Genomic DNA, 13,314 nt, shown 5'->3' with positions numbered 1-13,314 from the left:
AAGTAAATTATTAAGAGTCTGGTGCTGGGTTTGAACTCAGGTTCTCTTGACCCCAGGGCCAGGGCTTTATCCACTGTACCACCTGGCTGCCCCTGGACTTAAAAGATGGGTAGGAATTCAGAAGTAAGAAATTCTTAGATTTTTGTGTCATGGCACCTTTTTGGCAGTCTAGTAAAAGCTGTAGATCCTTTCTGAGAATGTATGTTAGCTGTATAAATTAAAATATGTAGGATTACAAAGAAAATCAATTATTGAAAAGCAGTTATTAAAATCAAATGGATCCTAGGCTGACACTTAATCTTTTTTTTTTAGAGAACCCTATTTTATATTCATCTTAATATGGTAGATAAAGAAACAAGTGAAAAAAGTCTCCAAGTGCTTCTTATATCAAACATACATGCACTTTCATTACAACAAAAAAACCTTTGTCTAATAGATTTTATACTTTCATACTTATACTGAAATATGTACAGGAATCACTATACATTTAAAAAGATCATTAGCAGGAGAAACTGATCACATTCCATTTGTGACACTTATCCTGATTGCATCCAAAGACACATTTAATTTAAAAAACTTTGGGAGTCCAGATTAAGAACCACTGTTGTAAATGGAAATGAAAAAAAGAAAAGAAAATGATTGCTGTATATTTGTAATGATCAAATTTGGCTCTAAAAAGAAATGCAGAGGGAAGGAACAATGGACATGAAACGGATATCCTGGTAGATGGGATTAGTGTTTATGAATCATAAACGGGATCAGAAGTTTAGAGCTGTGAGAGTTCAGAGGTCATCTAGTTTAATTCCCTTATTTTTTTTATAAGACATAATTTGTTTTTGTTTGTTTGTTTGTTTTTTTGCAAGGCAATGGAGTTAAGTGTCTTACCTAAGGTCACACAGCTAGGTAATCATTGTGTTTGAGATCAAGTTTGAATTCAGGTCCCCCTGATTCCAGAGCCAGTGCTCTATCCACTGCGCCACCTAGCTGTTGGAGAAGATATTTTATTTTGTTTTATTTTTAGAAAATCAAATTTTATTGAAAAACTGGTTATTTGTATTTATAAATAAAAACAATATCCTCAGCATCTTTATTAGATGTATATAGGGGTGGCTAGGTGGCGCAGTGGATAGAGCATTGGCTCTGGAGTCAGGAGGACCTGGGTTCAAATTTGACCTCAGACACTTAATAATTACTTAGCCATGTGGCCTTGGGCAAGCCACTTAACCCTGTTGCCTTGAAAAATCTAGGAAAAAAAGTCAGTCAAATGTATATAAGTTTTCCAAGGGTTTGGGGACAAGGGGAAATAGGGTATATTTAATCCCTTGGTCATAAAAGCAAAAACTGGTTAATTGTAGAGAAAAGCTTTAAAATGTGGCATAATTCACTACAAATAAATAAGGTAAGATGGTACACAAATAGTGTGTTTGCTCTTCCTTTGGAGCAAGGGCGTCATGAGGAGTAAAAAGTGAGGTGGACCTTAATGGAACATGTGATCTAGCCTTTTCATAAATCATACACTGGAAACACATTACTTTTCATTTGAAGCACAATTCTATTTTTTTTTTTTAAGTTTTTACAAAGCAATGGGGTTAAATGGCTTGCCCAAGGCCACATGGCTAGGTAATTATTAAGTGTCTGAGCCAGCATTTGAACTCTGGTACTCCTGACTCCAGGGCTAGTGCTCTATCCACTGCGCCACCTAGCTGCCCCCACAATACTATTTTTTTAAAATTTATTTTTATTAAAGATATTATTTGAGTTTTACAATTTTCCCCCCAATCTTGGCCCCCCCCCCCATGGAAAGCAATCTGTCAGTCTTTACTTTGTTTCCATGTTGTACCTTGATCCAAATTGGGTGTGATGAGAGAGAAATCATATCCTTAAAGAAGAAAAGTCTAAGAGGTAACAAGATCAGACAATAAGCTATTTGTTTTTATCTAAATTAAAGGGAATAAATAGTCCTTGCACTTTGTTCAAACTCCACAGCTCCTTATCTGGATACAGATGGCATTCTCCTTTGCAGACAGCCCAAAATTGTTCCCAATTATTGCACTGATGGAATGAGCAAGTCCTTCAAGGTTGAACATCACTCCCATGTTGCTGTTAGGGTGTGCAGCGGTTTTCTGGTTCTGCTCATCTCACTCAGCATCAGTTCATGCAAATCCCTCCAGGCTTCCCTGAAATCCCGTCCCTCTTGGTTTCTAATAGAACAATAGTGTTCCATGACATACATATACCACAGTTTGCTAAGCCATTCCCCAATTGAAGGACATTTACTGGATTTCCAATTCTTTGCCACCACAAACAGGGCTGCTGTAAATATTTTTGTACAAGTAATGCTTTTACCCTTTTTCATCATCTCTTCAGGGTATAGACCTAGTAGTAGTATTGCTGGGTCAAAGGGTATGCATATTTTTGTTGCCCTTTGGGCATAGTTCCAAATAGCTCTCCAGAAGGGTTGGATGAGTTCACAGCTCCACCAACAGTATAATAGTGTCCCAGATTTCCCAAGACTCTTCCAACAATGATCATTATCCTTCCTGGTCATATTGGCCAATCTGAGAGGTGTGAGGTGGTACCTCAGAGAAGCTTTAATTTGCATTTCTCTAATAATTAATGATGTAGAGCATTTTTTCATATGGCTATGGATTACTTTGATCTCCTCATCTGTAAATTGCCTTTGCATATCCTTTGACCATTTGTCAATTGGGGAATGGCTTTTTGTTTTAAAAAATATGACTCAGTTCTCTGTATGTTTTAGAAATGAGTCCTTTATCAGAATCATTAGTTGTAAAGATTGTTTCCCAATTTACTACATTTCTTTTGATCTTGGTTACATTGGTTTTATCTGTGCAAAAGCTTTTTAATTTAATGTAATTGAAATCATTGAATTGGTTTTTGGTGATGTTCTCCAACTCTTCCTTAGTCATAAACAGCTCCCCTTTCCATAGATCTGACAGGTAGACTAGTCCTTGATCTTCTAATTTGCTTATAGTATTTTTTTTTTATGTCTATGTCCTGTAACCATTTGAATCTTATCTTGGTAAAGGGTGTTAGTTGTTGGTCTAATCTAAGTTTCTTCCATACTAACTTCCAATTATCCCAGCAGTTTTTATCAAAGAGGGAGTTTTTATCCCAATGGCTGGACTCTTTGGGTTTATCGAGCAGCAGATTACTATAATCATGTCCTGCTTTTACACCTAGTCTATTCCACTGGTCCACCACTCTATTTCTTAGCCAATACCAAACAGTTTTGATGACTGATGCTTTATAATATAATTTTAGATCAGCTAGGGCTAAGCCACCTTCTTTTGCACTTTTTTTCATTAAGCTCCTGGCAATTCTTGACTTTTTATTTCTCCGTATGAATTTACTTACAATTTTTTTCTAACTCAAAGTAATTTTTTGGAATTTTGATTGGTAGGGCACTAAACAGATAGTTTAGTTTTGGTAGAATTGTCATTTTTATTATATTAGCTCTACCTATCCATAAGTAGTTGATATTTTCCCAGTTATTTAAATCTGATTTAATTTGTGTGAGAAGTGTTTTATAATTGTTTTCAAAACACGACACTATTTTTACAAACTGTTTCAGTCCTCATAAAAAATTTGTTATTTAACTGCTGAACTTCCTTTTAAGGACATTTTAAAGACTTTTTGTGACTTACTCTGCTCTTGTGGGCAGGGCTGACAGTTACTATGCAGATATTACTTTGTGAAAGATTGCCTTCTCCCTATTCCTGCCCCTAGGTACACTGACATAAATGTAGAGAATGCTTTCCAGATCACTCATGTTTATGTTTATGTACTAAAGACATGGTCATTATCAAGAATTCTTTTGTAAACACTCAAAACCTCAAAATTTAGACTCTTTTTTTTTGGTTTTTGCAAGGCAAATGGGGTTAAGTGGCTTGCCCAAGGCCACACAGCTAGGTAATTATTAAGTGTCTGAGACTGGATTTGAACCCAGGTACTCCTGATTCCAAGGCCGGTGCTTTATCCACTACGCCACCTAGCCGCCGCCCCAAAATTTAGACTCTTCAGGATAATTTCTCATGATGTTAAAAACTATTTTGAGTCAGCAAGTTACATCTTCATAAAAACTTTTCTTTCCTTGAAACAGAAACTTGTAATTAAAATGTGATTTAAAAAAAAATCATAGTCACTTTACAAATGTGTTAGGTAACAGGTAACTTCTTTCATTGGTGCTGTTCCCATATAAGTTAGGGAAGCAGATCCAGGCTTTTGAATAGATTTGATGGCTGCTGCAGATTCCTCTGAATAAAAAATGCAAGGAGAAATTCTATTTTTTATAAAAGATTTAAAATTAATTTTCCTCCTCATTTAGGAAAAGGAATTTTTTTGGGGAAAAAAAGCTCAAGTGTTTCCATTTTGAGTACCTTTTTTTTTTATTTTTATTTTTAGGTTTTTTGCAAGGCAAACGGGGTTAAGTGGCCACACAGCTAGGTAATTATTAAGTGTCTGAGGCCAGATTTAAACTCAGGTACTCCTGGACTCCAGGGCTGGTGCTCTGTTCACTGAGCCACCTAGCCACCCTGAGTACTTTCTTTTTTAATGCAAATAAATGCATCCTGAAATATTTAGTCATCATAGTAATAATGCAATTTAGTGTATACAGTTTTGCAGCCTTTATCAGAGAAAACTCTCTCCTCTCTGGGAAAGAATGTCATCTCCTCTGCTACTCTACTCAGAATAATCTTCACATCACCTTTATAACCATGAGCTTTCATTTGAACTCTGATGTACATTTTTAGATGTTTGTATTCCAGAGGAGGAAATGGAGTAAAATAGGCAATGAGGTTTCAGTCAATTAGGCTACTGTGCCAGAAGCCACTATTCTTGTTATTGAAGATGGACACAGATAATGCTTGCTCCATGTCTTTCAACCTGATGTCATCACTCTTTCCACTTCTCCAGAAATGTAAAGCCACATCTGTTATTCTTTCAGCTCCTGCATTACTGAGAAAGGTGAAGATGGCTTTCTGATAGGAGACCGCATCTATCAAATCATAGTGTCTAGGAAGGTCTTGATATCATCTATGAGAACTGCATGCATCTTATCCATTTAATCAAATATAAAGATGGACCTTGCACAGGCATTCACATTTCCCTGAAAGTTCCCTGAATCCATAACTATACTGGACCTTATATTGTGTGATGTTCCCAGCACGTGAAAAATGCAATGTGTCCACAAATAGGTGTACATTATCACTGTTAAGTCCACCCTCATAAATTTGCTCAGCTATGAATTTTTCCCTGTGCCAGTCCATCCGTGCAGGGAGAGAGAGGGTAAGAGGTTTCTTGGGCTTCAGGTTATTTAGAAACCCCGATAGAGCATTTAATATCACTTTCTTTGCTAGGTGTTTTCCAGAGAGTTTACTGTCTGGGTCCTTCTGCAATGCCTTGTGGTTGGGGCTCAGTTTTTGGTCACAGCACTTGGTGAAGAGGCAGTGGAGGTGTGGATAGCATATGTATCTGGTGAGCACACTGGCCAGGGCCAGCCCCAGGCTGATGGGTTCCACCGAATGCACCAAGGGCAGCGCAGCAGCAGCAGGCCTAGGGCGGCCTGGATCAGCGTTATGCCCGGACCAACTCTGAGCCGAGCCAAACCGAGCCCACCCTTCTGGCCACAGCTTCAGCCGGAGAAGATATTTTAGTAGATGCAACACGACATTATTTACCAGTAGTGTTTTAGCAATAAAATCAAAATCAGTTATCTTCATTTTGCCATCTCAGCTCTTTCTTGAAGTGCTAGAGAATAAATACTTAGAAACTAAATATCAAAAGATGGGTTCTTGGGAAGGATGAGGAAAACAAATCACAAACTGAATAATTAACTACTGGATAACTAAGATTTGATTGTTTTTCTTATATAGTTTGTTCAGATAGTCATAACTAATAAATACCATTTCTTTTTTTTTCTTTTTGCTCTTAGTGAGACGGTTTAAGCGGACACAACTCACAGCCATTGACTGCCAAAATTTGGCTCAAAGCAGGGAAGGCTCATTTTCTCTGACCCAGCCCTTAAGTCAAAGATGGACAAGTAGAGATCTGAACTGGAGACTCTTTCCTAAACTAGGGAAAGGAAACAGAGGTATATTTGTACTTTAAGAACAAAAAGACAGTGTAAGAGAAATATAATTTAATTTCAATGTGATAGGAGAGTACACATCAGTTTGACTATTCTTCCAGGCTTGAAACCCTAGAGTACTCTTTGATTTATTTGACCTCATAGCAAAAAGAAAATTTGAGTTACATCAAAGACCTAGGTTCAGGAATTTACAAGAAATTGGTATTAAGGAAACCTGATACAAACAAGAAGGGCAACAAGAAGACAAAACACATTCACATCCTATTATGGCAATATAAACAAGTTTGTCATGATGGATGTAAGAAACTAATTTAGCATGAGAATGGGGAGGAAAACATACTCAAGTTGGGATTCAGGTGGAATAGTTATCTAGCCTAAGATGGCTAGGCTTCACGGTAAATTTGGGCCAGATGCGAGGAGCATTCCTAATCAGACCTATTTGAGGTAGAGAAGTTATCTAGGTTACTTCCTTTAGAGGCATCGGGACTACTTAAGACTTAGTGACTCCATATTGGAATCCTATCATTATAGTATCAAATTATGTAAAGTTTCAAGTTATCATACTCCTTTATCTCCTTTATCTGACAAGCCATCAAGCATGATCCTTTCTTCTAAAGGGTTTTTCTTCACTCACATAGCACCTAATTTTATTTAGTTGAGGTCTTTATCACATCGTGGATAACCTTATTGGGATAACCTCCCAACTGTTCTCAGCAACTTTTTCTATTTCACTCTTTCATTCTATTCTATATGTTGGAGCCAGTTTAATCTTAAAATAATAATTTCATCATGTTTCTTCATTGTTAGAGAATCATTCCTCATCTTGAGAGTAGTAACCTGGCCCTACTCAATTATCCAATTTTGATTTTCTGCTAGTCTTAAACATGTGGCATAATGGAAAGATGGTAGGGTTTGAATCTTGTCTCTTCTATACTGTGTGACCTTGGACTTTGCTACTAAATTTTTTCATCTACACTAAAAGTATATTGTTGAGACAGCTAGGTGAAGCAGTAGAGAGAGTCAGGAAAACCAGAGTTCAAATCCTGTTTCCTATACTACTAGTTGTTTGATTCTGGGCAAGTCATTTACTGTTTGCCTCCATTTCCTCATTTGTAATATGAGGATAATAATTATGCCTATGTCAGGAATGTGAGGATCAAATGAGAATATAAGCTCTTTGCAAACTTTAAAGCACTATAGAAATGCAAATTATTTTGATCAGTCAATCAGCCAACAAGTATTTATTAAAATATGTGCCAGGCACTGGGCTTAGCCCTGGAGATACAAAGAGAGGCAAAAGATACTCCCTGCCTTTAAGATGCTTTCAGTCTGGTGTGGGAAACAACATGAAAACAACTGGACAAATGAGATCAAGTATTCTCAAAGGAAAGGTACTGGCATTAAGAGAGATCGAGGGATGGCTAGGTAGTGTAGTGGATAAAGCACTGGCCCTGGAGTCAGGAGTACCTGGGTTCAAATCCGGTCTCAGACACTTACTAATTACCTAGCTGTGTGGCCTTGGGCAAGCCACTTAACCCCGTTTGCCTTGCAAAAAACTTAAGGAAAAAAAGATCAAGAAAAGCTCTGGAGATGGGAGTTTAGCTGGATCTGGAAGGAAGTTAGAGAAGAGGAGAGGAGAGGCAGAGATGAAGAGGGAGAAGATTAGATTACATTATTTTTCAGGTTATATCAAGTTCAATATCCCCAAAGTATGAAGAGAAGAACTTTTGCTCTCTAGCCAAGTTTGCTCCCTCTTATCCATTGAATAAGCCCAAATCATTTCTGCTTTTAATTAAGTTAAAGTCTAGGAAAAACCTCAGTGGGCCTTTCAGAGACCTTGGGGAAACAATGCCTAATCAATGTGAGTGCTATGAATAATATGTAAGTTAATGGAAGTCCATTCAATGGACAATTTTATTGAAAGCAGGGGAAGGGGACCCAGTATTAAACTCAGGCATCCATACTGACAAAGTATAACTCATTTAAGGGTAGCGTTGCATTTGGGAGCACAGATACTGGGTGTCTATTCACCTGGAAATGACTGCTTCCAAGAGGAAAGGTAGAGGGGGAAAGTATGCTACAGAGTAACCTTCTGAGAGTGGTCTATTCTACTATGATTTTGGAGGGCCTCCCTGAAGCTGACAGAGTTGCACATCAGGGGACAGGCAAAATATTCTTGTGGGGGAGGTTTATTATCAGGGAGAAAAAAAAAAGCTGATGTTAGACAAAATATTGTTTTGGGGGGTTTATAATTAGGGACAAAAAGAATCTAGTGTTAATCATTAACAAATAGCATCTTTCATCATTGGTCCTCTGGAATTGTGGTTGATCATAACTGATCACAATAGTACTCTGTCACCTTTAAGTACTATAATTCGTTCATCCATTCCCCAATTTATGTACACCCCCTCAGATTCCCATTCTTTGCCAACTCAAAGAACTTATACATATTTTTGTACATCCTTAGTTTGTTTTCCTTAGGTTTAATCTTTCCCTTAATCTATTCTTCCTTTAATTTCTCCCTCCCCTTTCTCTCCTTTTTCTTGTTTTCTCAAGTGAATTGTGTTTCTATATCCAATTCTGTGTGTGTGCATGTGTTAGCGAGGTTAAGTATCAGTTTCACCTCTCCCCTTTGTTCTCTCTTCTCTCTTATTCATACAGATGTTTGGTACTTAGGGACTTTGATTTTGTGAGATTATTTTCTCTTTTTTCTCCTCTGCAATCCCATTGGTGCCCCCATCCCCCCAAGTATTCTTCTTCCCCTCAGCGTTCTTTTCATAAGATCATCAAGATATAACATAGCCAACCCTAGGTATAAATGGACTCCCTCTTTGGTTCAGAGGGAGGAAACATAAATCATCCCATTTTTGAATTAAATAATTTATCATTTATTTTTACCTTTTTTTTTTTTGATTCTCTTCAGTCCTGTGCTTGAACTTCTAGACAGCTCTGGTCTTTTCATCAGGAATGCTTAGAACTGTATTTCAAGGTCCATTTTTTATTATAAATATTTTATTTTTCAGTTATATACAATAGTAGTTTCTACCTAACATTTTTTTATAAGGTTTTGAATTTTACAATTTTTCCCCCACCCTCCTTTTCCTCCCCCTCCCCCCACAGAAGTCAATCTGATAATCTTTGTATTATTTCTGTGCTATGCATCAATCAAAATTGAATGTGCTAAGGAAAAAAAATCCTTAAGGAAGAAATAAAACATTAGAGATAGCAAAATTATGTACATAAGTACATAAGACAACTTTTTTTTTAAAAAAATTGAAAGTAATGATCCTTGCTTTTTGTTTAAACTCCACAGTTCTTTGTCTGGATACAGATGGTACTCTCCATCACAGATCCCATAAAATTGTCCCTTATGATGAAATGAGCAATGTGGGGAATTATATTCTTCATGAGCTTTAGTACCTTCTTTTCTGTTTGGCCAATTCTACTTTTTAAGGAGTTGTTTTCATCAGTGAATTTTTGTAAGTCTTTTTTCTGTGTGGTTAATTCTGCTCTTTGTAAGATTTTTTTTTTTCTTCATTGGATTTTTGGGCCTCTTTTTCCATTTGGCTTATTTAAGCTTTTGTTCAGTTTTTTTTGTGATTCTTTTACCAAGCTGTTGAATCTTTTTTTCATGGTTTTCTTGCATCACTTTCATTTCTTTTCCCAATTTTTCCTTTACTTCTCTTAGGTTCATTTCTTCTTGGTGGGGGGGTAGGCTCTTCCAGGAATTTTTTTTTTTTAGGCCTGAGACCATATTTTTCTTTAGGGTTTTTGGATGTAGCAGTTTTGACTTTGCTGTCTTCTTTACTTTACTTTTTACTTTACTTTTACTTACTGTCTACTTACTTCTTCTTACTTTCTTTTATGTTTTTGATTTTTCCCTGTCTCCTTGATAACTTTTTATGGTTAGCATCTTTTTTTTTTAATTGTTTGCTCATTTTCCAAGCCTATTTCTTTCTTTCTTTTTTTTTTTAGCATGCTTCTGGGTGGAGGGACACAATAAATTGCTTCAGATTTTTTTGTGCAGCTGTTTTCAGAGATAATTCTGAAGTGCTCTAAATTTTCAGTTCTTTCAAGGAGAGATATGTTTATTACTCTATTAGGCTGTGTTCTAGTCTGTAAGTGAGCACACGCTTTCTATGCTTCTACTTCTTGCCCTGAGATTAAAACTCAGGACTACAGCCTGGAATTGTGTATGGTCAATGCAATAGTCTTAAACCCAGACCCAGCAAATAGACCCCTGTAATCTCCTTCTGGTCAGTTGTCTGACCTCCTTATGGTTTGTGGGCTAAGAGCTCTGTAAGTTGCTGATCCTGGCTTGCCTGCTATTGCCTGGGGTGGGTTGTATTTTACTCCCACCCTGGTGCAATAGACCCTTTTTGCTAGTTTTCTAAATTGTCTTGGTCTGGAAAATTGTTTTATCCTATTTTGTTGATTCTGCCACTCTAGAATTTGTTTTAAAGTGTTATTTTAAAGCTGTTTGGAGGGAAATTTGGGAGATCTTAGGCCAGGCCCTGCCTTTTCTCTGCTATCTTGGTTCCTACTCCTTTCGTATTTCTGTCAAGAGGTAACCAAGGGAGTTTTTCTCTTTTCTTTTCCCTTTTTCTTTGTTCTGAGGCCCTTTGATCTGAGCAGTTTTCTTCTATGAATTTTTGAAGTGGGATGTTTAGATTCTAGCTCATGACATTTACATAGTACAATGATTCTCAATTTTTTTAACTTTATTCTCTTTAAGTAATTTTGTAAGGTATTTGTTATTGCTATGAGATTCTTTATATTTTCTTCTATATTTTCAGTCTTTTGATTTTGTTTTAAATATTTCTATGTCGCTTTATGGTATCATTGGCTTTTATTTGGTCCATTATAATTTTCAGAAAGTCTGTTGATTGGGCAAGTTTCCTGACCTTTCCAAATCTTTCCTCCATAGCAATCATTTCTTTTCCCATTTTCCCTTCAAATAATACTCTTTCTCCATTTATAAAACTGTTTTAAACTCTTTTCATACTCAATTTCTTTGAGGAATTCTTCTTGAGTTTGTGCTCATGATGTGTTTTTCTCAGGTTTTGCTTGTAGTCTTGGAGTCATTATTTTCTTCTTTGTATTTTGGACTTTTCTGCTTCCATACTTGTTCTTTATGGAAAGATTTTTTTTTTTATTTGCTCACTCTTCCAGCCTACTTCCTAACTTTAGACTTGAAGATAGAGCTGGATTCTATAAGCACTTATTGAGGGACTTTTTGGGCTGCTTCTGTGGCTGCTCTCAGGGGCAGGCTAGGAAACTTTCAGAGTGGTCTCAGGGCAAAGTGATTGCTGTTTTCCTGGTTTGAGCTCTGCAATTTCTTGATCTGCTTTTGGGTCTGCAAGTGTAAGCTGCTAGGGGCAGCTAGGTTACACAGTGGATAGAGCACCAGCCCTGGAGTTATGAGGATCTGAGTTCAAATACAACCATAGACATTTGACACTTACTAGCTGTGTGACCCTGGGCAAGTCATTTTAACCTTGCTTGCCTCGCAAAAAAAAAAAAGAAACAATTTGCCAGCAGTTTGCCAGCTGGAAAGTTTTATTGGTTCAGTGTGGTCAAATTAAGGACTTCTCTTCAGTCTGGGATTGCTCCTTGCTATCTGGACTAAATGCTAAATATGAACCTCTCTACTTTGAGCCTAGAGTATGAAACTGGCTGTTACTGTTGGAATTTCTTTTTCCAAGCACAGCTCAGGGTTCACATACCCAAGATGCCTTTCACAGGTCTCCTCAATCTGTCCTAGATCAGTAACTCAAAAATGAGTCACAGGTGTCAAAGTTGTCAGTTGGCATCTGTTTCCTGTTGCAGTGCCTCACTATGTATATGGTGGAGTATGGGTCTGCATTGCCTTGGTGTGCTAGAATGTCCCATAGGCAGCATATTCTTGACCAGACCTCACAATCCGTAAGATTCCTTGTCTGTGTCTCTGTGCTGAGCTAGGGTGAACAATTGAGTCACTGAGCCTTTTTATGACCCAGAATATTACATATTCTATATCTGTTTAAAAAAGTTTGTGAAGAGTTCCCAGATGTTATTGAGTACTTACTTATTCTTTATTATGGTATAGCTTATATAGTATTAAACAACATGTAGTAATGTTTACTGAATATTGGTTCCTCACTCATGAATATGTCAGGTCAAATGTTTCCTCCTTAAAGACTATTTAGTTTTTATCTTTTATCCTCGGGGCATAGAATTCCTTTCACATAATAAACATTTAATTGACTGACTAGATCTGTTTGTATCTTAGAATATGTCCACCTGACCTGAAGTCAAATATAAATATATTTATAGATACATAAATAAATATGTGGATGTATTTGTTTTCCATAATCAGTCCTTTCTAATTTATCCTCTAATCCCCTCCATTAATACATACAATTAGTAATTTGTTTGTGAAGTTAAACAGCACTAAATGTTTGTAGATGTTCTAGAATGGAATGATAGTCATCTATCTAATTTCTTTCCCTCTTGGTTTCTCCATGTAGCACGGGGATTTCAGAGGCGAATGACTGATTTCTTCCCAGTTAGTCAACCATCATGCACCAGTGATATGGCCCAAAGTGGCTCCACTGATGAAAATAATACTGCTGTTGATGAAATGGCCTTTGCTTGTGCTTTGCCTCAAGAGCATGAAAGGGAATCTAAAGTAGCCTCTTTGGGATCTGTTGTGACTTCTAGGAAGCGATGTCTTTCCTTTGATGAGGAAGGAAGCCAAGTCACAGAAAGAAGCCAAGGTGGTGGTGTTGCTAAGAAAAACCTTGCAGACCAATCCACAGATCTTGGAGAAATGAAATGGGAAATGAATTGTTTATTCCAGGTCCCAGTGGACCCTGGACAAATTAAGCAAGAAGATGAGGAAAATGACCCTGAACCTGACCCTTATTTTGGGCTTCTTGGAAGCTTGCCCTGTCAAGAGCCTCAGAGCCACATTTGTAGTCTTCCCAGTGAAGTCCTGAGGCACATCTTTGGTTTCATCCCTATGGAAGATCTCTATAAGAATCTAAGCCTGGTGTGCCACCTTTGGAGGGAGATTATCAGTGATCCATTGGTAAGTAGCATTCTTATAGACTTGAAATGAAAGAAACTGATTTTTTTTTGAAAGCACATAATGAAGTCTCACCAGAGAATTCTTTTTCCGTTCATGCTTTTCAGGCAGGACTTTTGATACTGAGATTTAT

The 13,314-nt window shown here is 37.1% G+C and overlaps 1 protein-coding gene and 1 pseudogene across 6 annotated transcripts in view; one reads left to right on the top strand and one right to left on the bottom strand.

Annotated features, from left to right (window-relative positions):
* FBH1 (F-box DNA helicase 1) overlaps positions 1-13,314 on the top strand; it is a 121,648-nt gene that overhangs the window by 10,890 nt on the left and 97,444 nt on the right. For 4 of the 6 annotated variants that reach the window (XM_074194900.1, XM_074194899.1, XM_074194896.1 and 1 more), the window contains exons 2-3: positions 5,957-6,115; positions 12,622-13,184. In XM_074194900.1, the coding sequence (XP_074051001.1) occupies positions 12,642-13,184 (543 nt within the window). In that variant the 5' untranslated portion in view covers positions 5,957-6,115; positions 12,622-12,641. The remainder of the gene's footprint in view (positions 1-5,956; positions 6,116-12,621; positions 13,185-13,314) is intronic. The other 2 variants (XM_074194901.1, XM_074194902.1) reach the window with 1 other exon arrangement.
* LOC141493582 (torsin-1A-like) lies at positions 4,602-5,744 on the bottom strand (annotated as a pseudogene).

This window comes from Macrotis lagotis, chromosome 7, assembly GCF_037893015.1.
Source record: "Macrotis lagotis isolate mMagLag1 chromosome 7, bilby.v1.9.chrom.fasta, whole genome shotgun sequence".
Classification (NCBI taxonomy): Eukaryota; Metazoa; Chordata; class Mammalia; order Peramelemorphia; family Peramelidae; genus Macrotis; species Macrotis lagotis.
Note: the sequence above shows the minus strand (reverse complement) of the source record. Positions and strands in the feature narration are given on the sequence as shown.